Source organism: Perognathus longimembris, chromosome 2, assembly GCF_023159225.1.
Source record: "Perognathus longimembris pacificus isolate PPM17 chromosome 2, ASM2315922v1, whole genome shotgun sequence".
Taxonomy (NCBI): Eukaryota; Metazoa; Chordata; class Mammalia; order Rodentia; family Heteromyidae; genus Perognathus; species Perognathus longimembris.
This window is the reverse complement of record NC_063162.1, coordinates 143,574,835-143,596,340: the sequence shown is the minus strand read 5'-3', so window position 1 is coordinate 143,596,340 and position 21,506 is coordinate 143,574,835. Positions and strand designations below refer to the sequence as shown.

The 21,506-nt window shown below is 47.2% G+C and overlaps 2 protein-coding genes across 2 annotated transcripts in view; one reads left to right on the top strand and one right to left on the bottom strand.

Annotated features, from left to right (window-relative positions):
- Nucleotides 1–7,463, top strand: part of Parp12 (poly(ADP-ribose) polymerase family member 12) — a 35,714-nt gene extending 28,251 nt beyond the window's left edge. Inside the window, exons 9-12 of the mRNA XM_048340326.1 lie at nucleotides 2,851–2,926; nucleotides 3,735–3,865; nucleotides 4,717–4,868; nucleotides 6,337–7,463. Coding sequence (XP_048196283.1) covers nucleotides 2,851–2,926; nucleotides 3,735–3,865; nucleotides 4,717–4,868; nucleotides 6,337–6,659 — 682 coding nt within the window. The 3' untranslated portion in view covers nucleotides 6,660–7,463. The remainder of the gene's footprint in view (nucleotides 1–2,850; nucleotides 2,927–3,734; nucleotides 3,866–4,716; nucleotides 4,869–6,336) is intronic.
- A 3,323-nt stretch (nucleotides 7,464–10,786) lies between these two features.
- The window catches only part of Tbxas1 (thromboxane A synthase 1), a 136,148-nt gene continuing 125,428 nt past the window's right edge, over nucleotides 10,787–21,506 (bottom strand). Inside the window, exons 10-13 of the mRNA XM_048340327.1 lie at nucleotides 15,960–16,051; nucleotides 14,673–14,810; nucleotides 12,920–13,082; nucleotides 10,787–11,066 (exon numbers count right to left, since the gene is read on the bottom strand). Coding sequence (XP_048196284.1) covers nucleotides 10,992–11,066; nucleotides 12,920–13,082; nucleotides 14,673–14,810; nucleotides 15,960–16,051 — 468 coding nt within the window. The 3' untranslated portion in view covers nucleotides 10,787–10,991. The remainder of the gene's footprint in view (nucleotides 11,067–12,919; nucleotides 13,083–14,672; nucleotides 14,811–15,959; nucleotides 16,052–21,506) is intronic.

Here is a 21,506-nt window from a genome sequence, read left to right as displayed (position 1 = left end):
GAGTTAGTTGTGATGAATTGTGGTAAGGGAAGTGAGCAGTACAAATTCACAGAAATAGAGCAGATCTGACAAGAATAACAATAGCTTTAGTTATTGTGTCATTTAAAAACAACCTTGCCTTTTAAAGATTCCTTGGTTGATAAGTTATCATCTCAAAAGAACAAATTTTTAAAATTAGGAATATATTTTGACTGTCTATATGTAAATATTTTCAAAAAGAATGGTCATATCCCTGAATGTGGTGTGTGTGTATGTGTCTGTGTAGATCTAGTTTGCTTAAATGATTGAAAACATGACATTTGGCTTTTTGTATTTGACTTGTTTCCCTCAACTTTATGATTCTTTGATTTCCACTTCCATCTGTTTTCCTGACTGTAACATTTCATATTTCCTTATGGCTGTGTAATAGTCAGTGGTATAATTTCTTTTCTATTTTCCTTTTTTTAAAAAAACAGCATTTTTAATACACCTCATATATCTTGTTTAATCCTTAAAAATATTTTATTCATGGGATCTTTATTTTTCTTTCCTTTTTTTTTTGGATTTTTTAACCTTTTTTTTAAAGCCTCTACTTGTTTGGAAGTTGCACACTTTTACTGTTTTTTTAAAGCTGTGCTAGAAAATACATAGGCTTTTTACTTAGGAGGGAAAAGACAATGATTTATTCTACATAACAGCTAATAGAAGGACCTATGCATACTCTTCTGTTCACCTTTTTCTGGGCAGTTTTAACTTTGCTTTGAGAAGTGCTATTATTTTATACTGTAAATGTTCCACTAAAGTTACTCATATTTTAAAGCTTTGTTAGAAACTCTTTTTTTAGTTTGTCTTATTAATTTTGAGAGGTATTTTTCATTGGATATAGGTTGTAGTTACTTGATCTCGGAACACTAAAGATACCACTCCACTGTCTTGTTGCTTTTGAGAAATTGGCTATTGATGTAACTGGCATTGTTTTCACTATAATTGTTCTTTTTTCCCTCTGGCTAATTTTAAGGGCTCTTAGAGCTACATACTTGACTATGATGTGTCTAGATGTTGTTTCTATGTATTCTGCCTAAGGTTAGTGTGTCCTACCCAGTCTACTCTTCCCTCCCTTCTGGAGCTTCCTTTGGTTAGGTCCCAGATAGATTCCAGCAAGGCTTTCTCATTCTGTTTTCCATGTAGCTCCTTCCTCACCATTTCCTCTGTCTGTCTTGCTCTAAGTCATCTTCTGTTTTATTTATTTATTTTTAGCAGTATTACTAGGGTTTGAACTCAGGGTCCCACACTTGCTAGACAGGTGTTCGATCACTTGAGCCACACTTCAAGGCCTGCAAACCATCTTGTGAGTGCTTGTATTTCACTTACCTTTCAGCTCAGTTCTGTTGTCAGATGGACTGATCTGATAATTGCCTTATCCCTTGAGCTCTTACTATCAAGGATTTGACTTGACATTTCTAGAAGTTCTATTTGGTTCTTTTTTACATCTTACAGGTCTTTTTTGAAAAATAGTTTTAAAAAATTTGCCCTTTATTTAAAAATAGGAAGAATAACTTACTTTAACTGTCTGTTATCTTTGTGGGTTTGTCCTGGCTGATTATTTGCTGGTACAACCTTCCTCAGTAGTAATAATAATCATAATAATGTATAATGTATAATTATATAATAATTATTATGATTATTATTACTATGTTGGCCAGTCCTGGGGCTTGAACTCAGGGCCTGAGCATTGTCCTTGGCTTCTTTTTGCTCAAGGCTAGCACTCTGCCATTTGAGCCATGCGCCACTTCTGGCTTTTTCTATATATGTGGTGCTGAAGAATTGAACCTGGGGCATCATGTATGTGAGGCAAGCACTCTACCACTAGGCCATATTCCTAGCCCCTCTTCTGTTATTTTTAAACTGTGCTACTTTCTTAGGAAGGTTATTTGTGGGAGTTCTTTGAGCTTAGAATGGAGCTACATGTCTCATGCTAGCAGAAGCAGAAGGTAGATCTTTTTTTTTTTTTTTTTTTGGCCAGTCCTGGGGCTTGGACTCAGGGCCTGAGCACTGTCCCTGGCACCTTCTTGCTCAAGGCTAACACTCTGCCACTTGAGCCACAGTGCCACTTCTGGCCATTTTCTGTATATGTGGTGCTGGGGAACCGAACCCAGGGCCTCACGTATATGAGGCAAGCACTCTTGCCACTAGGCCATATCCCCAGCCCTAAGAAGGTAGATCTATGTAGGAACAGGAGGGCATTCTGAAACTTAAGGGGAATAATTAGGAATTACAGTCTCACAGTGCTGTTCTTAAACTCTTTGGGCCTTATGCCTTTTGTTTGTCAGTTTATTTTTATTTTTAAATTACTGTATTACATAATACCCTGTAAATTGGCTCGTGAGTATTACTGTAGAAAAGTTTGTACTTTCCCTTTTAGAAGGATAAATACAGACTACAGTAGCCTCTTATCAAGTTTCTGTTGCCAAGAAGGTTTTGGTTTCAGTTTTGTGTTTTTGAAAAATGTTTTTATATGTCAATTACATATGATTGAAGCTTTCAAAATCCTTTTTTGGGCACTTTTTCAAAACTGTGGATAAGGGCTATGACCTGTGAAGCTGCTGTACCCATGCTCTTCTGTGTGGAAGTAGGACATGGGTGCATAGTGAATGTCTCATAATAAGGGTTTGGGGTTTGGCTACATAGGCAGAGATAAAAACACTCTTACACTATGGATATTGTGTTTATGAGCTTCTTTTTACCTTCTGGTTGCTTTTAAAATATGCTTCGCTGAGACTCAAGACTACTGTCAGCTAGTAGAGACCAACTATGGCAGATTTGTTTATGTCTAAAGGTTTATGTCTAAGTGGTTTTGTTTGCTATTTGTAGCACTGTCAAGTTTCAAGGCCCGAAGTCCATCCCAGACTATTGGGACCCAACAGCTCTGCCAGACCCAGGCTATAAGGTATGAAACTCAGTGTTGCCTGGGGCTAGATAGAGGTTCTGTAGAGATGAGTAGGTATGGACAGATTAATGTAGACAGTTGCTTTTTCCTTTTGCATGGCTTTGGAGCTTTAAGGCTACATGATTTACCCAGAAGATGGCTCTATCTTTGAGAGAAGAACATGTAGTATGAGGAGAGGAGGATAAGCTATAAAATTGCTAGGAAGGGAGGAAATAAGGGGCTTCTGAGCTAAGCTTAGCTAGATATAGATAGTTCAGTTCTACTAAGAAAAAAGAATGAGAAAAGGTTTGCATGTGGTGAGGGGAAAGCATTAGAAGCATAAGACAGGAGAATTGACAATTCAGCAGCTCAGTTGGGACCTATTCTCTAATGAGAGCTTTGCTGAACATAGTGGAGCATCATCATGACTACTGTCTCATCTACATGGCGCACTTCAGCAGATATTTAACATCTGGTCATCTGCCAAGAACTATACAGACAGGCTTTTCCAACATGATGAGTCCTGTCCTGGGAAGACTCTCTTACTGAGCTTGTACAAAGCACTCCCCACAGTTACCAGCAGTACAAGGCAGCATGTGTAAAGGGCTAGAGAAGTTAAGACACTTTTGAACACATCCCATGGACATCCATGATGTCTGGCTTAGGTATCACTTGTGTTTTGGGATGACTGGACAAGGAAGAGAAATGTGGTCATCATGCTCTGGATTTTTGCTTCTGCAATTCTAGCAGTTCTAAGCCACCTTGACAAGTGATTCAAATATAGACTGCATTTTGCCAATAACATATGAAAACTATTTTCTCCTTGCAGAGGATCACCCTCAATTCTTCCTCAGAAGAGTATCGTAAGGTCTGGAATCTGTTCATACGTACATTACCTTTCTACTTTGTTCAGAAGATTGAGCGAATTCAGAACCTGGCCCTGTGGGAAGTCTACCAGTGGTGTGTAGGGGCTGCTTCTTGATGGGCTGGTGGCTGTGTCCCTTACCCTGTTAGCTACTTATCGAAATGCCCTAGGCCTCTTGGACAATTTGAAACATCAGCATTGATCACCTAGTGCGATGGTATATCTGATCTCCTTCCCCTCTCCTTCCCCATCATCCTTTGGATCATGTGGTGGCAAAGTCCTGAAATTTCCCAGCTTAGATCTCATTCCTGCCGTGACTAGTAGCCCTGCCAGCCCCATTCTTGACCTGTTCCCACATGGTTTTTGTGAAATGTCCTTTTTTTTTTGGCCAGTCCTGGGCCTTGGACTCAGGGCCTGAGCACTGTCCCTGGCTTCCTTTTTGCTCAAGGCTAGCCCTCTGCCACTTGAGCCACAGCGCCACTTCTGGCCATTTTCTGTATATGTGGTGCTGGGGAATCGAACCCAGGGCCTCATGTATACGAGGCAAGCTCTCTCGCCACTAGGCCATATCCCTAGCCCCGTGAAATGTCCTTTTTTACTGACGTAGTTGGTTACATTAAAGGAAAGAGGCTGGGCCCTCATGGACCTGTAGTCTTGTGACTTTTCCTCTATTTTGCAGCTTCCCAGGTTCTAGCTCCATTTAGGAGCAGTATAGAGGAAGGATTTGGCGCCTGATTTCTATCTGCACTTCTCCCAGGCCCTGCTCCACCTTCTTTCTCATTCCCTGGCTTATAGCTGGAGCTTCTGGGCCCATGATGCTCGTCTTTTGCTCATATAATGCTTCTGTTATTGGTTTTTTGTTTTGGGAAAAACATGTTTTTGTGAGTTCAGCTCTACTTGGTGGCCAGCACACATTGTTTTCAACATATATCCTCTGTCATTCTAGGCAAAAAGGACAAATGCAGAAGCGAAATGAGGGGAAGGAGGTAGACGAGAGGCAGCTGTTTCATGGCACCAGTGCCAACTTTGTGGATGCCATCTGCCAGCAAAACTTCGACTGGCGAGTCTGTGGTCTTCATGGTACTTCCTATGGCAAGGGTAAGGAAGGCAAGGGCAGCCTCTAGCAGTGATTGATTGGCAAACCCTTGGAAAACAGTCTCACAGAAGAAGGCAGTGGGGAGAGATGCAGAGATAGTTTATGCTGTTAGGCTTGTTCAGCCAGTAGGAAGTGGCTTCTTAGTCTTCTAGTGATCCTCTGTGGAGATGTCCCAGCAGTATCCAGCTGTGTATTGCAAGGAGCTCAACTCCGGGTGACAGGGCAGTCCTGGGACATTGTTTCCCAGTGGAGTGGAGGCCCTTGGAGGATAGTGGTAGTCAGGAGAAAGGAGACACTTTTTTAATCCCAGTAGGTCCTCTGACTTGTGCCTATGTGGTGTCTTTAGACACAGAAACTGGAAAACCTTAGATAAGTTCTTGTAAACATTATTCCAGCTATTGTGAGTTATCTGAGTGGTTTTGTTTGTTTTCCTGATCCTGGAGCTTGAACTCAGGGTCTGTGTGCTATACCTGAGCCTCTTTGTGCTCAAGGCAAGTGCTCTACTACTTGAGCCACAGCACCATTTCTGAGTAGTTTATTGGAAATAAGAGCCTCACAGACTTTCCCACTCAGGTTGGCTTTGAACTGTGATTCTCAGATCTTAGCTTCCTGAGTAGCTAGGATTATAGGTATGAGCCACTGGTACCTGGCTGAGTATTTTTCTTAGTTATTAAACTTGTTATTTTAGTTATTTTTAAACTTTTAAAACTGGGGTAGATTCAAACTCATGGGAAAATTGCAAGAATATCATGTATTACTCCTCCATAAATTGGAGGTACACATATTATTTGGCTACATTTTTAACTATTGATTTATTTTGAGTTATTTGCATGTGTTATTTCTGCATAAATTGGAGGTACATATATTGGTTTTAATGTTTGGCCATATTTTTACAATGATTTTTTGGGTCACTTGCATGTTTTGGCAAATACAGTGCCCTTCTAAGCATGGCTACCAAGTTTAATCTGTAATTCTAATGCCAGTTACATCAATTATCTATGAAATAAGTCTGATACGCTAATGGTTGTGGGGTCAGGATGGACCAGAGCCTGGCAAATTTGTGAACCCTAACATAGAGGTGACAGCGTCTCATTAAGACTCCCATTTGACAAAGTGGCGGTTCTGTATATTGGTCTGATGGTGTCTTCAGAGTGGCTTTCCATAGCAGCCCTGAAGTTGGGTGGAACAGCCCTATCTTACATCTGAGGAAACCAAGGTTCAGAATCTAATAGTAACATTCTTTAGAGACCCTTAGGGAGGCTGGGTGATCCCTCTGACATCCAGACATGTGGAAACGTATTGATGATTTGATGTGTGTCTGTTTATATGGGAAAGTTGGAGAACTGGGAGGAGGTGGAGGAGGGAGATTAAGTAGACAAAAAGCCAAAGACACCAACCAGTTAACCTCTCCCCTTCTTGGCTGCTGAGCTGTCTTCCTGGTGCCAGTAGAGCCCCTGTGTGTCATTTCAGGGAGCTACTTTGCCAGAGATTCTGCCTATTCCCACCACTACAGCAAGTCTGACACTAACACCTACACCATGTTCCTGGCCCGGGTGCTCGTGGGCAACTATGTCAGAGGCAATGCTGCCTTCGTCCGCCCTCCAGCCAAGGAAGGCCAGAGCAATGCCTTCTATGACAGCTGTGTGAATAGCATGTCTGACCCGTCGATCTTTGTGGTCTTCGAGAAGCACCAGATCTACCCTGAGTACCTCATCGAGTACTCTACCTCCTATAAGCCCCCCTCTGGCTCCTCTATCCTGGTTGCCTTGGGCTCCTTGTTCAGCAGCCGGTAGTAAGTAGCCATTGCCTTGGGCCTTTCCTACTCGTCTGCCTTGGGAGAGCCTTTTGGGATTTTTAAAAATTATTTTTAGCAAAACTTTTAATGAACGGTTGTTTAATATAGGATTTTTTTAAAATGAAGTTGCATTCTTAATCCTTGTTAGTAATGTTTTTAACTTTCAGGTAGCTTTTGGACTTGCTAGTAGTTTCACTAGTAGTGATTGTAGATGAGCCCATGTTTGCTTTTTAATGTGTTAGCATTGTATTTTCTCCTCTTCTGCTGACTTTGTATGTTATTGGCACCAGGCACAAAGTTTCTAAACATTATTTTATGGATTTTAATTTAAGATTTTTTTCTCTACAGTGATTCTGTTTTGGAAGGATTTTATACTCACTGTTTGCATTTTGTCAGAGTGGCACAGTAGCTACCAGGGGAGGATACCCAGAGCAGGCTTAAGGACGCACCACCACTTTTTGCCTCCTTCGGCACTAACCTAGGCTGCTCTTGGTGGCTTCTTCTTGGTTCTGGAATGATTGATCTGTGTCATGCTGTCAAAACAAGGGGCTACTATGGCATCAATAAGTTTCTGCTGTCTTTCTCCTGTTCTGGTGAGCATAAGCAGCCATGCAGAGGAAGCGTAGGCCTCCTGGCAAGAGATGTGGTTGTGTGCCCCTAGCAGCTCCTAACTTACCTGTAAGTGCCAATCATTTAAACACTCTGAACATCCTCAAAGTGTGAGTTTTATGTCTGCATAACATCAAATACCTGTGCTGCAAATGTCATGCAAGAATATGGAAATAAAAGAATATTATCTGAAGTGGATAGAGAGTGGAGCTCATTTTTCAGTCTATTTATTGAGTACTCGCTAGGTATAAGGCACCTTTTTGAGTGTTGTGCTTATGAATAGCAGATGTTTATTCTAAGTCTGGAGGCTGGGAAGTCCAAGATCAAGATGTCTGTAGATTTGGTGTCTATTGAGGTTCATTCCTCACACAAGGCTATCTTCTCACTATAACTGCATGATAGAAGGGTGTCTCTCAAGCCTTTATAAAGGCACTAATAACATTCATGGGCTGCAGGACCTAATCGTTTCCTAATGATAACACCATAGGGGTGAGGATTTAACATGAATTTGTGGAAGAAACACTCAGACTAGAGCAGGGATATAACAGTTAATGTCACTAGCCTTAGGAAGACTGTGTGAATCTGAAGGTTTTGGCCTCACTAGCTGGGTCTCCTGCATGAACTGAGGGGTCCTCACAATATAGTCACATGAACTTGGGTTTTGGTATAATTTGCAGAATACATGTTTATATTCTTTCCTTCTCCCCCTCACCCCCCAATAAAGTTTTGTCCCTACAAAATCCAGATTCACCATTGGACATGATGAACATGGAGAATGTACTGGATTTGAAACATGCCAATATTTGGTATTTTCCCCCTTGGTGCTGGCTGGTTCTGGTCTAGTTGACAAGAGAGGCTGTTTCCCTCCTAAAGGAATGTGTACTTGGTTCATCCTGTGGAGTTCAGCTCTAAGGAAGTTTCACTGTAATCTTCTATTTTAGGAGGAAGCTGAAACCTTACACAGGGCAGCATAATTGCTCACACTAGAAGAAAGCCAAGTTCAATGGTCAGAAAAACAAATAATGCAACCATACCCACTCGCAGGGCCTTACATGTGTACCTATGCATATGGTATGGTTCCTCACAGCCTGTTAACCTGCAAGTTCTTTCAAGGCTTTTGATTGAGTCATGGGTCCCTCTACAGTGGTAGGGGGGCCTGGGAGGCCCATTCGATTAAGTGCTTGCTGGAAAACTTCAATACAAATGTACAGCTCCTTCACTCCTTTGCTTTCTGGCTGAGGGAGCAGTGAAAAGCAGGATGCTCATGTGGGTGTGGATGGAAGGGGTCCTCCTGATACAGTCACATGATCTTGGGTTTTGTATAATTTGCAGAATACATGTTTGTATCCATACCAATAGGGTGGGAGATGGCTGTATGTTCCAGAAAAGCCAAGTGTGCTATAAAGACTGAAGAGGTCATTGGATTTGGTGACCTTTGAGAAAGCTAGTTAGGAAGAACAACTAGTTGGACTGGCAACATTGGAAGAGGATCTGGATACATGTGGGAAGGTTGAAAGGGACATTTGATGAAGGAACCAGACTCCTATAGTTCCCAAGATGTCTGGTGCCAAAGACGTGGGACCTAGGACAGAAGTGTATAGATATTGCTGACCAGAAGTGTTCATGAAGACCCTTTTGGGAGAGAGGGGTAGACTTTGTGAAGGATCCCACTAGTGTACTTCCTGCCATTTCCTGCCCTGGGATTGTTGGCATTGGGGTGTGAACAATGGTGTCTAAGTAGGACTTCACACAGTGGAAGGCTGGGAGTTGAGCAGTTCTGCACATTCACTGTCTGTGAAGATGTGACCACCTGTACACTGAAGACAAGGCAGGCTCCATGGCACTGAGGGGCTGGACCAGCCACAGATCACTTGGTAGCTGGTGATGGAGGAGTATTCTTTTTTTTTTTTTGGCCAGTCCTGGGCTTGGACTCAGGGCCTGAGCACTGTCCCTGGCTTCTTTTTACTCAAGGCTAGCACTCTGCCACTTGAGCCACAGCGCCACTTCTGGCCATTTTCTATATATGTGGTGCTGGGGAATCGAACCCAGGGCTTCATGTATACGAGGCGAGCCAGGCATCAAGACAGTCCACAGGGCTGAGGATGTGGTTCAAGCAGAGAGCACCCAGTTGGCAAGTGCCAAAGCCCTGAGTTCAAACCCTGTGGACTGTCTTGATGCCTGGCTTGGGTCTTAGAGCTGTGATCTAGGGGAAAACAGACATTTCTAGGACCTATCTGTCTCCTTTATTGCTTTGCCTGTCCCCCCAGACTTTCACCATCCTGCAGAACTTCAGCCTGAAGATGAAACCAACTGAGCATTCAAGTCCCCTATTAAGAATACTCCTCCAGGGCTGGGAATATGGCCTAGTGGCAAGAGTGCTCGCCTCATATACCAGCCACAGATCACTTGGTAGCTGGTGGTGGAGGAGGAGTATTTTTTTTTTAATTTTTTTTTTTTTTGGCCAGTCCCAAGAGTTCCCCTGAAAGTGACCTGGGCTTTCTAAAGATTAAAGATGGTTGTCAGCACCTAGGTGTTACATGAGGGACGACTCTTAAGTTTTTCTCTATGGTATTCCGCGCCTTGAACCTGCTCAAATGTCAAATAGAGGAAGGGAATGTTGTACTTGGTCAGAGTCCTGTTTATAAGTTCTGACGTACAGGGTGATGAAAAGACCAGCAGCAAAGATACAGCTGCAGGGAGAAGATCTCTGATCTAGCCAGCAAGTGCTTTCATAGACATGACCTTGGCAACATAATCACTACTTGTACTAAAACTCAATTCTATAGTTTGATTTCCTTGATCAAAATGAAGAAAATATTTGATACACTTTAACAACAACAGAAAGGACATTTCAGCCCGTACCATTAACTTACTCCAAAATTGGTCTGATCCCTGCAGAGACAACCAAAGCACAATTATATACTTGGGAGTCACTTCATTGATTGAATGTGCACAAGAAGCTGAAATGCCCCTTGCTGCTGCCATCAGGACACTCTCATGCAATGTGGGTGTGTCCCCATGCTCTAGAATTCTCCATGTAGAAGCCAGGATTTCTTTTAAGACATCATGTTATGTTCTAAGGCTAGGAATATGGCTTAGTGGTACAGTGCTTGCCTAGCATGCATGAGGCTCTGGGTTTCTCGGTACCACATAATCAAAAAATTTAAAAGAAAAATCATGTTCTCACCAGGTGACAGTGGCTCACATTTGTAATCCTAGCTACTCAGGAGGCTGAGATCTGAACATGGTAATTCAAAGCCAGCCCTGGGCAGGAAAGTCTGTGAGACTCTTATCTCCAATTAATCACTAAAAAGCTGGAAGTGGAGCTGTGGTTTTAATGGGAAAAAGAAAAAGTGGTAGCAGAAAAAGAAAAGCTTAGCTAAGGACAGCATCCAAGGCTCTCGATCCAAGGGCCGGTGGAACCAGCACAAAACAAACAACATGTTTGCAGTCATTTTGCCAAAACTTATTTCACAATCCTTCACTCAGATAGTGGTTGGGACCCTACTGACAATGTCAAAACCAAGTACAACAAACATTTATTAAGCATTTAGGATCAGTTAGGTAAATAACCTCTCTATGCTTACATGACAGGCACCGTCATTTCTTTAAACATCTACATCTCTATAGGAAGGTTTTCTTTGAATGTAGGGGAGCCCTCATAACTCCGATTTGTAGGTGTCATTAAATGATACTCCATCCTTCCCCAAGACGATTCACATCAGCGGGACACAATCTTGATGAAGACTCCATTTTTTGGACTTAGGGCAGATTTGGATTCTAGCTGCAGTGGTACCTAAAACAGGAAGTGGAAGTTCTAGTTAACCATAGTTAACCTAGTTAACCATATCGATAGGAAAACTGTCCCAGTGGGCCTGAAGCAGCTGGGGAAACCTGGCTATGAGTTGAGGGTTGGGTGGGCAGAATCACCTCTCAACTGGACCAGTTCCTGAGAAGCCAGCCAAGCTGCCCCTTGTAGGCTGACATGGTCCCTGGTAGCTTGTGGTGAACAGAAGGAACACCTCCTTCCCTCTCCTGAACAAAATAGCACAGTGACATGCCTGGCCCTGCATTTATCTGCCCCAAGAGTATCATCTGACTTGAAGAAACAAGTTCAGGAGGCCAAAGTCGCAGGATGAGGAGACATCCATCTTTCCTCCCAAGTTCATTGCCCTTTCTTCAGGCTATTCCAAGCTGGTCCAGCCTCTCATACACTCCAAAAGCTTCCTTGGGTCTCACTTCAAAGACAGAGGCCATGATGGTCTGGAGACTTTGAAGGGACATCACAAGTTTACTCAGGAAGCCAGCTTCCCCTTACAGTGAGTGCAAAACAATACCGTGTCCCACGCTCCATTCTTGGCTTTTCATCATGATGGTTATTTAGAGATGCGAGTCTCACAGATTTTTCTGCTTAAATTAGCTTTCAGTTGGAATACTCAGTTCTCAGCCTCCTGAGTAGCTAGGATTACAGGTGTGAGCCACCAACACACAGCTAGCAACATTTTTTGAACACTGGACTGGACCTTTGGATCTGAGAAGTCCTCAGAAGAAGTATTTTCCCCTGGACTACTGAAGTGGTCAGATGCCCTGTCCCCTCTCTGTGTCCTTCATCATTTCTCTGTCCTTTCCCTCTCCTTTCTTGCTGTGGCTTCCTTACTACTGCCCTATCAGACCTTTGTGGATATTTACTCTGTAGTTTGCCAGCCAAACGCCTTCCTCCAGGACTGCAGCCTGTCTTAACTTTCCTTGTCAGAGGCACTGGCAGCCCTGGAATGTAGAATTACCCTTTATGTCATTCTGCCCTTATCTGGGACATAGAAGCACAGAGGGCTGTGCTTAGATTGCGGGGGCCCGTGGACATTGCAGAGAGGAGCCGGCCTGTCAGGAGCCGGGGGGGGGGGGTGGGTGGGTCGCGGGGAGCTGGGAGCAGGAGCTCGCTGTGAAGCGCAGCGTCTTGTCCCGGCGGCTGTTCATCCATCTGTTCTTTACCACTTGTTGAAGGAAGAAGTGAGTGCCTGTCACTCCGTGTATGACACGGAGCTGCGTGCTGGGGAGTCACAGTGGGTACACGGCTGTTCCCTGCCCTTGCAGAGTCGGTCACATTGTATCTGTCACACCACTGGGTGACCTCACCTCTCTGAACCTTAGTTCCTCATCGGAAGAATGAATAGAATAATAAAACCTCCTTAGCTCACTTCTCTGGACCGGGAGTGTGTGGTATGAGGGGGAGGCAGGGCTGGGAAAGTGGGGGACATTTTAGGAGAGCACAGTGGCTGAGTGAGGAGTCTGGAGGAGCCAGGGGATGATTCCCAGGCTCTGCAGGGCAAGCCCCACCCCCCCACCCCCCCACCAAAGCCTAGCAGGAGTCACAACTGCATGCACTGGGCTCCTGTTGGCTTAAGGGAATGCGCTATAGCAAGCCAGGAGCCAGCCCTGTGCATAAACAGCGGTCTCCGTGGGGGCGCATGTGTGTTATGACAAGCCCAGAATGAACTCATTTACCCTGATGTGACAGGAAGAGGAGAGTATTGTGTTCATCGCCCCCTTTGACAGGTGGAGAAACTGAGGCCCAGGGAGATTAAGGAACTGGCGGCAGCATATACACTTCCAGACAAGCTAGGGTGACCCCACCTGGAGCCCTGCCCTCACCTGAGTTTCAGGGCAGGCTTCGAAGCGGAACCGGCTCAGGACGTGGAACAGTGTCAGCTTGGTCACCAGCAGCCCCAGCCGCACCCCAAGGCAGCTCCGGGGCCCAGCTCCAAAGGGCAGGTATGTGAAGGGCTGCCGCTGCCGCCGGGCCTCTGTGCTGAACCTGAGGGTTGTGGGAAGGTCACACGTGATCCCCGAACATCTGTTCCCATCCATCTGAGGTCTCCTTCCACTAAGACCTCTTTCCTCCAAGCACAACGTAACTGGTGCCAGGCCTGCCCAATCCTAAACATGCTATGGTCCCCAAGGTGCTGGCAACAGAAGCTAAGTCCTGAGCTCCAGTCCTTACTTCCTCTGTTCTGGCTAGCCCTCAGGGTACTGATGGATTCAAAGAGCCAGCTGGGGTGTAAGTATGCCCTCTTCCCCCCCTCGTTCCCACCCTCCATCCCCACTTCCCTTCCTCTCCCCCTCTCTTTCTTTCTTCTTTCAGCCTTCTTCCCTTCTTTCTCTTCCCTCCCTCCCTCCCTCCCTCCCTCCCTCCCTCCCTCCCTCCCTCCCTCCCTCCCTCCCACTGGCCTGAGTTGACTGCCATCGGAGACTCTAGGCTGTTTGCCACAGTCCCGACCTGGCAGTGGCTCCACCTCCCCCCTGTCAGCCTCAGACATCTTACTCAGTAAAGTCCCTGGACTGTGACTGCCACTCATAGCCCTCCCTAGGCATCCTGCTGTCTTCCCCACACAGGACCTTGAATTGGTTCAGTTTGCTTTGACTGGTGCTTGACCTCTTGAGTGATGCCTCCAGTCCTGTTTTTTGCTAGTTATTTTGTAGATGGAGTCTAGTGGACTTGTCTGCCCAGGCTTGCCTCAAACTGCCATCCTCTAGATCTCAGTATTCAGAGTAGCTAGGATTATGGGTGTAAGCCACCTAGCAACTAGCTTGTTTCTGATTTTTTGATCTTCACTGGATTTCCAGGAGCTGCTGGACAGTGGGGTGTTACCTGGGTCACAAGGCTCTTGGATTCCCACAACTGAGTTATAGAGTCAGGCTGGGTACAGCAGGAGCCATTAAAAGTAGAGCCACGGTCTCCTGGCTTCCCCTGGCAGATCCCAAAGAAGGGAAGAATGGGTGTGGTGACTCAGACTCTTTTTCTTGCCAGTCCTGGGGCTTGAACTCAGGGCCTGAGCACAGTCCCTGGCTTCTTTTTTGCTCAAAACTAGCACTCTGCCTCTTGAGCCACAGCACCACTTCCGGCCTTTTCTGTTTATGTGGTGCTGAGGCATCGAACCCAGGGCTTCGTGCATACTAGGCAAGCACTCTACCACATCCCCAGCCCTGTGACTCAGACGTTTTTTCATCACAAAGCTTAGGGACTGAAATTAGACAATGGGCCAAATCGTAGTCAGCAGGGAAGGGAGAATCCAGGTCTGTGGATGACATGAATTTAGATTTGTGGAGAAATTTTTGCTGATACCACTATACTGTATGGAAATGATGGGCTTGCTGCTTCCCAGTGCACACTTGAAATCCATCTACCCCTGACACGAAGGAGGGGAAGATGCTGCTCTCGTGCACCGCTGAATCTCAGCCTTCGGGCTGTGGCCTTCAGAAGTGATGCTTTCTGAGCATCTGCCTGTAGCGCTGCACCATTTGTTTGAAGGCAACTCTGTGCCCTCTTGCTGCTGCCTCCCCCACAGAATCACTCCCCCATGCACTCACATCTTCTGGGGGCCCCCCTGAAAGGGGCAGCACTCACCTTTCAGGGTTGAAGACCTCGGGGTGTGGCCAGTACTCAGGGTCATGGTGCAGAGCGCCCACGGCCATCTCCAGCACGGCGCCTGCCGGTATGGACTGGCCCAGCACTTGGCAGTCCCGCGCAGCCTCTCGTGTGAACCTGTGGGGGACAGAGGTAGAGCCAGTGTCAGGAGGCCCGGCACGGAGTGTGGGGTGAGCCCTGTGTCCTCTCCTTTGCACGACAGAGCCCTCCCCACCGCCATCAAGGGTGTGGGCAATCTGCACCTTACTTGGCCTTTGCTGCCACTGCGTGTCTTATGGAATGGAGCCATGAGTAGGGCGAAAGCTGGGAAGATAGGGGGCCCGTTGCAACAGACAACTTAGGCCCAGTGATGGGACCCTAAGCCCCCCGCCGAGCAGTCAGGTAGGGTCTGCCTAGCCCAGCCACATGAAGGGCTGAGCACAGGGCTGGTGTTTCCTGTTGGGTAGTTGAGGGTGGGGCATGAGACCTCAGGTGGCTCCTGAACTCAGGCGCTCTGAGTCTGTCTGGGATGGCCAATCTTAGTTTCTGGAAGGTTCTTTTTTTTTTTTTTTTGGCCAGTCCTGGGCCTTGGACTCAGGGCCTGAGCACCATCCCTGGCTTCTTCCCGCTCAAGGCTAGCACTCTGCTACCTGAGCCACAGCGCCCCTTCTGGCCGTTTTCCATATATGTGGTGCTGGGGAATCAAACCCAAGAGCTTCATGTGTAGGAGGCAAGCACTCTTGCCACTAGGCCATATTCCCAGCCCCTCTGGAAGGTTCTAATAGCCCATCCTCCTACACTTCCAACAGTGAACACCCATTGCCGAGGAACACATAGACGCTCCGTTGCTTCAACTTCAAAGCCCAAATGGCTTTGTTCAGCTTTGCCCCAGGGATCTGGACCAGCAATCCAGGAAGCCAATACCCTACACCGAGAAATAACCCCACTGTGGCCTTTAGGTAATGAAAGCAAACTAATTTATCTGGACAAACCACTTTCTCATGGGGGCAATCAATTGCTTCCTCGAGGTAAAGATCTCTTTCAAGAGGCTCGCCTTGTAGTCTCCAGTCTAAAGCAGCATGTCCCAGACACTGCTCCCTTTCAATCAAGTCCTCCCTATGAAAGACCTTTAACCTCTGGAGCCTGGACTATGAGCCCTAGAAATGTCCTCATCTGATTTTCCCATTCTGAGCTCCTACTAGACAAAGAGGCTGTAGCACTGTTGATGTAGAAAAAAAAAAACAAAACCTTCTAGAAACAAAATTGGAGGTAGGGCACTGGGCGTACCTGAAAGCTGGCGGGTACATCCTTAGGGTCTCTGCGATCACCATGTCCAGGTAGGGCAGGCCTTCCTGCAGGCCGCGGTACTCAGGATCTGGCTGAGGCAGGTTGGCACAAGGGAGGTGGCAGGGTTAGACAGACAGACCTGCAGTACACTTGATCTTTTTTTTTTAATGAACTTTAGAATCCCATTCTGACTATAGCGAATGTTTAGGTGACAACTCCCCAAGATGAAGTAGACACCCATGGCAACAGATTCGCATCTCACAGGTTCTGCTGTGCTGAATCTCCTGCTTTGTGTTACGGGAGGTGAGCTAGAGCGGCTGAGCACTTGTGAGCCCATGAGTGTAACATAGAAACCACTCTTGCAGCCACACGGATGACTTAAAAGCTGTGTGTGTGTGTGTGTGTGTGTGTGTGTGTGTGTGTGTCTACTGGGGCCTGAACTCAGGTGCTGTCTCTTAAGTCTTTTTTTGCTCAAGGCTAGTGCTCTGCCACTTGAGCCATAGCTCCACTTGTGGTTTTGGGTGGTTGATTAGAAATAAATCTCATAGATCTTCCTGCCCAGGCTGACTTCGAACCACAATCGTCAGATCTCAGTCTCCTGAGTAACCAGGATTTTAGGGATGAGCTCCTGGTACCCAGCTAGCCATGTTTATTGAGAGCTGATGATGCGTCCAACGTTAAACCCTCCCAGCAAATCAGGAGAGCATGGGTTCCCCTCTCTCGAGTAAGAACACCGAAGCTCATCTGCCGCGCGGGCACGAACTGGTGCTCAGTGAAGTTAAGAGTGGAATAGTGACAGAGCAAAGAGAAAAGGCTGTAATGATCAGACATAACAAAACTGCCAAAGACCCAGGATAAAGACAGACTACTTACTAGCAAGGCTGTCAAAGGAATGAGCAAGTTCTCATGAGGAAAAACACACACTAAAACAACCAGGATCCATTTTTCACCCACAGACTGGGAAAAAGTAGAGAGCCTTGATTAGACTGGGGGCGGGGGGAAGGTAATGGTGTTGGAGAACCCTGACATTTCCTGGTGACTCCCACCGGAGTGACTTTTTGTCCCTCCAGGCCCTCCCACCTCTCACACTTGTTGGTGTGAGCTGTGAACAAGATGAGGGTGTCCGTGGTTAGGAGAGGTCAGACGGGGCCACAGGAAGCCTGGTTGCTGCCCTTCTGTAAGGCTTTGTAAGGCACGGTTCCCCCAAATACCCCTAGCATCTAGCGGAAGTAGATGGATTTTTGTGTTTGGCAGGTAACAATTTTCAATCAGATGATTCCAGAAGAAACCCCAATGGGGGAAGTGGCTTTTTTCTGTCCCATCCCCTGCTACCCAGAGTATCAAGAGGCAGCCCTCAGGGACAGGCCTATAAAGCACCTGGGACTTATACCAGCCAGCATCTTCAAGTGAACCCATTGGAAACGGAGGGGAAGGCAGGAGAGGCGGGAGAAGGGGTGCAGCAGGTGTGGATACCTAACTGTAATCCTGGCTGCAGCTCAGCACCACCAAGAGGCTTGCAGCTACCTAAGTGTGAAAGACACTTTTAGTTCCTTTTTTCCTCCCCTCCCTCCCTCCCTCCTTCCTTCTTTCTTTCCTCCCTTCCTTCCTTTCCTTTCCTTCCCTTCCCTCCCCTTCCCTCCCCTCCCTCCCTCCCCCCTCTCTCTTTCCTTCTCTCTTCTTCTTCTCCCTCCCCTCCTCCCATTCCTGGTGTGAGGGCTTCAAGAATGTCTTCCCCACTGCAGGTCAGGCACACGCTTCTCTTAGCTTAATGCCACGGGGCAGCAAGGAACACAATTTCGGAGACAACCCCAGCGTACTGGAAGATAATCAAACCCAAGGCCACCATGCATCTGGAAGCCATTGCCTCAGCTTGAACATCTGGAAATCCATGCCCTCCTCCAACACACACACACACACACACACACACACACACACACAGACACACACACACAGTGTTTGTGAGATAATAGCTTGAGTAGCCCTCATTTTGCCTGGTAAAATTAATAAACCTTTATTTCCTTTCTTCTCCAACCCCAATCCCATTATTTGTAAGCTGCCATTAAGTTCAGGGGAACCAGATTTCTGGTGACAGTCTTAAGAGACCCCAGGGAATATTTCAGCTCATCTGTGAGGGAGTAGCCATTAGAGACACTGCAGCCATTCATGTTCACGAGTCAGTTTACACCAAGTGTGTGCAGTTAATCGCATCATGACTTTGAAGGGTAGAGGACGCGTTTTCGTGTAACGAGGGACAGTGATTGGTCTTCCCAGTGCACTCTGGGAAATGGTCCTTCAGAAGGCTCCTCCTTGGTCCCATGTACCCCCCCCACCCTCCATCCTGGGTGGGCCAGTGGGCACTGAGGAGTGAGAAGGGCCCTGTGCCAGGGGCGGATGCTCTGGCTGCCATCTTGAGACTCCTGATGACTTTCTCTTTGGGTCTGTGCTTGGGGAGGGAAGGAGACGGGCACATGGGCGCATGCGCTGGGAGTCTGGATGGTCTCTCTCTGGCTGCCTCCAGTTCAATTATTTTTTTAAAAGATTTAATTTGTCAAGGTGATGTACGAAGGGGTTACAGTTACCAGTTAAATCCTTAACTGCCTGCTCGCGTGCCCCCTGGGTGCCCTGGTCCAGCCTGTGACTAAAGTTGCCATCTGTCCCCAGCAGAGGACACGGGGCAGAGACACAAAGGGTTGGGCTGGATGGGAAGGCTGCCAGCTCTGCCCCAGGCTGGCAGAGGATGCTGTAATGGCAGGACTGCCTATCGGAGATAGAGCATCATGGCCCAGGGCTCGAAGCTCCTGGAAGTCTCAATCTGCCGTGGGAAGCGGAGACACCAACATCAAGTTCCCTGCACTCTGCCTCCTCATTGAAGTGATTCTACAGAGTCCGTGGCCGTCGGGTCCTTGGGTTCCCGTGGTGGTGAACTCCCCCTGGCACATGGAGACCTGAAGGGCCAGCCCTTGGGGATTCCGGGGGGGGGGTCCCTTTCTTTGTCCCATTTTAATGACTTTGGTGTGTGTTTGTCTCTTCTGGCCAATAGTGCACCATTTTCAGTGATTCTGCACAGGAACTAAGTGCTCTGAAGTTTATAGAGGGAACTGGATTTGCACTCTATAAAAAACGTATGGAAAATGGATGCAAATCATTTCAAATCTAGATTTGTCTTTCCTTTAACTGCCATCCGGTAGAAAAATAAAAACTGCCATGAGTCAAAAGAGACCAACATGTTGTGTGCGCCGCTAGTGGCACTTTCTCCTGCCTTTGGAACAAACGGTCCCACATTTCCATCTTGTTTTGGTCCTCACAAATTATCTAGTTGGTTCTGCAGACTGGTTGGTTGGCTTAGGGCCACCAGTCTGGGAATTTGGATCTGGGGCAAAGGAAACAGGAGCTTTCCTCCAGCAGGCAGAGGCTGAACACAGGCAAGTCACAAGCTGTTGGTAGCCACCTTCTCTGCCTTTTGGGCGAATGAGCATGAAACCCCAGTTGGCCCCAAGAAAGAAGAAACACATGAGATAAGCAGAAGCAAAGGACAGAGCGACTATTTCACTATTTCGTGGTATCTTGTTGACTTTCAGTTCCAGTTTGCCATCTGTTCCTGGCAAGTATCCTGGGGGTAGGCACTTCAGAATCTTTCCAGAAAGTTCTCTGTTGTGACCAGAGTTAGTGACATTCTGCTATCTGCAACCATAAGAATCTTTAACAAATGCAAGAATGTGGAAGGAAGGAGGGAGGGAGGGAGGGAGGGAGGGAGGGAGGGAGGGGGAGGGAGGGGGAGGGAGGGAGGAATTTTGGTATGGAGGAGGAAAGGGAGGAAAGGGAAGAACGGGGGAGGGAGGGAGACACAGGTACACTATATTACAATACAGTTTTTCCTCAGAAAGGAAAAGGAACTAGGGGATGGGAATATGGCCTAGTGGCTCACCTCGTATACATGAAGTCCTTGGTTCGACTCCTCAGCACCACATATATAGAAAAGACCAAGTGGCTCAAGTGGCAGAATGCTAGCCTTGAGCAAAAAGAAGCCAGGGACAGTGCTCAGGCCCTGATTTCAAGCCCCAGAATGGGGAAAAAAAAGGAACTAGACTTGAGAACCTTGTCTCTAATATCAAAGAAATGACTCTGCAGGTTTCCCAACTGAAATCGTATGGTTATAGGCTCTCAGGTTTTTTCAAAGAAAGAAATTGTTATGGTCGGTGCCTCAGAGACTCCTCCCTGTATTATAAAACCAGTATCTTTGTTCATTTTGCTTGGATGGGCTCTGTGTGTGTGTGTGTGTGTGTGTGTGTGTGTGTGTGTGTGTGTGTGTGTGTGTGTGTGAATACTGGGACCTGGGCACTGTCCTTGAGCTTTTTCTGCTTAAGGCTGGCACTCTACCACTTGGTAGCTTTTTGGTGGTTAATTGGAGATAAGACTCATGGACTTTCCTGCTAGGACTGGCTTTGAACCATGATCCTCAGACCTCAACCTCCTGAGTAGCTAGGATGACAGGCCTGAGCCACCAGCGCCTGGCCTCTTCTAAGTTTTAGACTCCCTTGTGAAGGTTGTGTTGGCCCAGCGTTCTGGAGCTATGCCGCAGCTGGTACGTGTCCCCTGGGGATTTGCTGGTGGGCTGAGGTGGGGCGTGGGCTCTGGTTCTCCTCCTAAGGCTTGTCCTGGATCTCCCAGAGCACTGCCTTCCGTCGGGGGGGGGGCTGCACCGACAGCGTGTGCAGAGGTACACACAGTATTTTAGTCTAATCCAGGCCAAGCAACAAAATTTGAGTCCCTGTCCTGCTTAGAGACCAACCCATCCATCCCTCCTTGCTTCGCTTGGAGTTCTTTCAGGCACCTGGGGACGCGTGGTCCTGAGCCAAGTTGGCCAGCAGAGGGCAGCAAGCGCTTGGTGAATGAGGACTCGACCGCTCTGAAAGCGCCTTCGGAATCCTCGCGTGCAGCTTCGTGGTTCGGAGGAGAAAAGATGAGAGGCAGAGGGGAAGACGGTAAGCCCAAGTCTCCCGGAGAGCTTCTAAGTGGCTCCCCACTCAGAGGTGTGAGAGTCACGTGCTGGGCCGGGTACCACGCAGCCATCACTGCTGAAGGCTCTGCCCTTGGGGGAACCAAACGTCCAAGCTACTCATTGCTGCGGATCTGTGAGAGGTCCTGGGACGGGCTTGTGAGGAGTGGAAAGCTCGCTCTGCTGGGGGAGCATTTGTTGCTCACTCTGAGACTATGTACAGAATGGATGCCATCTATGGAGCAGGTGCTATTGTGGGCTTAGGAGAGGAAAACACACACGGGCTCATCCGCTCTTCTGGAGCCCCTGGTCTGTCTGGAAGGGATGAGAAGGGAGAACAGACCACATACTCAGATGTTTGTGATCTGGAAGCTGCCGGGGGTGGGGGTGAGGGGGTGGGCATGTCTGTTCTGGGACCTTGACAGTGGGTAGGCTTGTGTGGACGGTAGCCAGGGACTGGTGGCTCATTCCTGTAACTCTAGCAACTCAGGAGGTTGAGATCTGAGGGCTACGGTTCAAAGCCAGCCTGAGTAGAAAATTCCATGAGACTC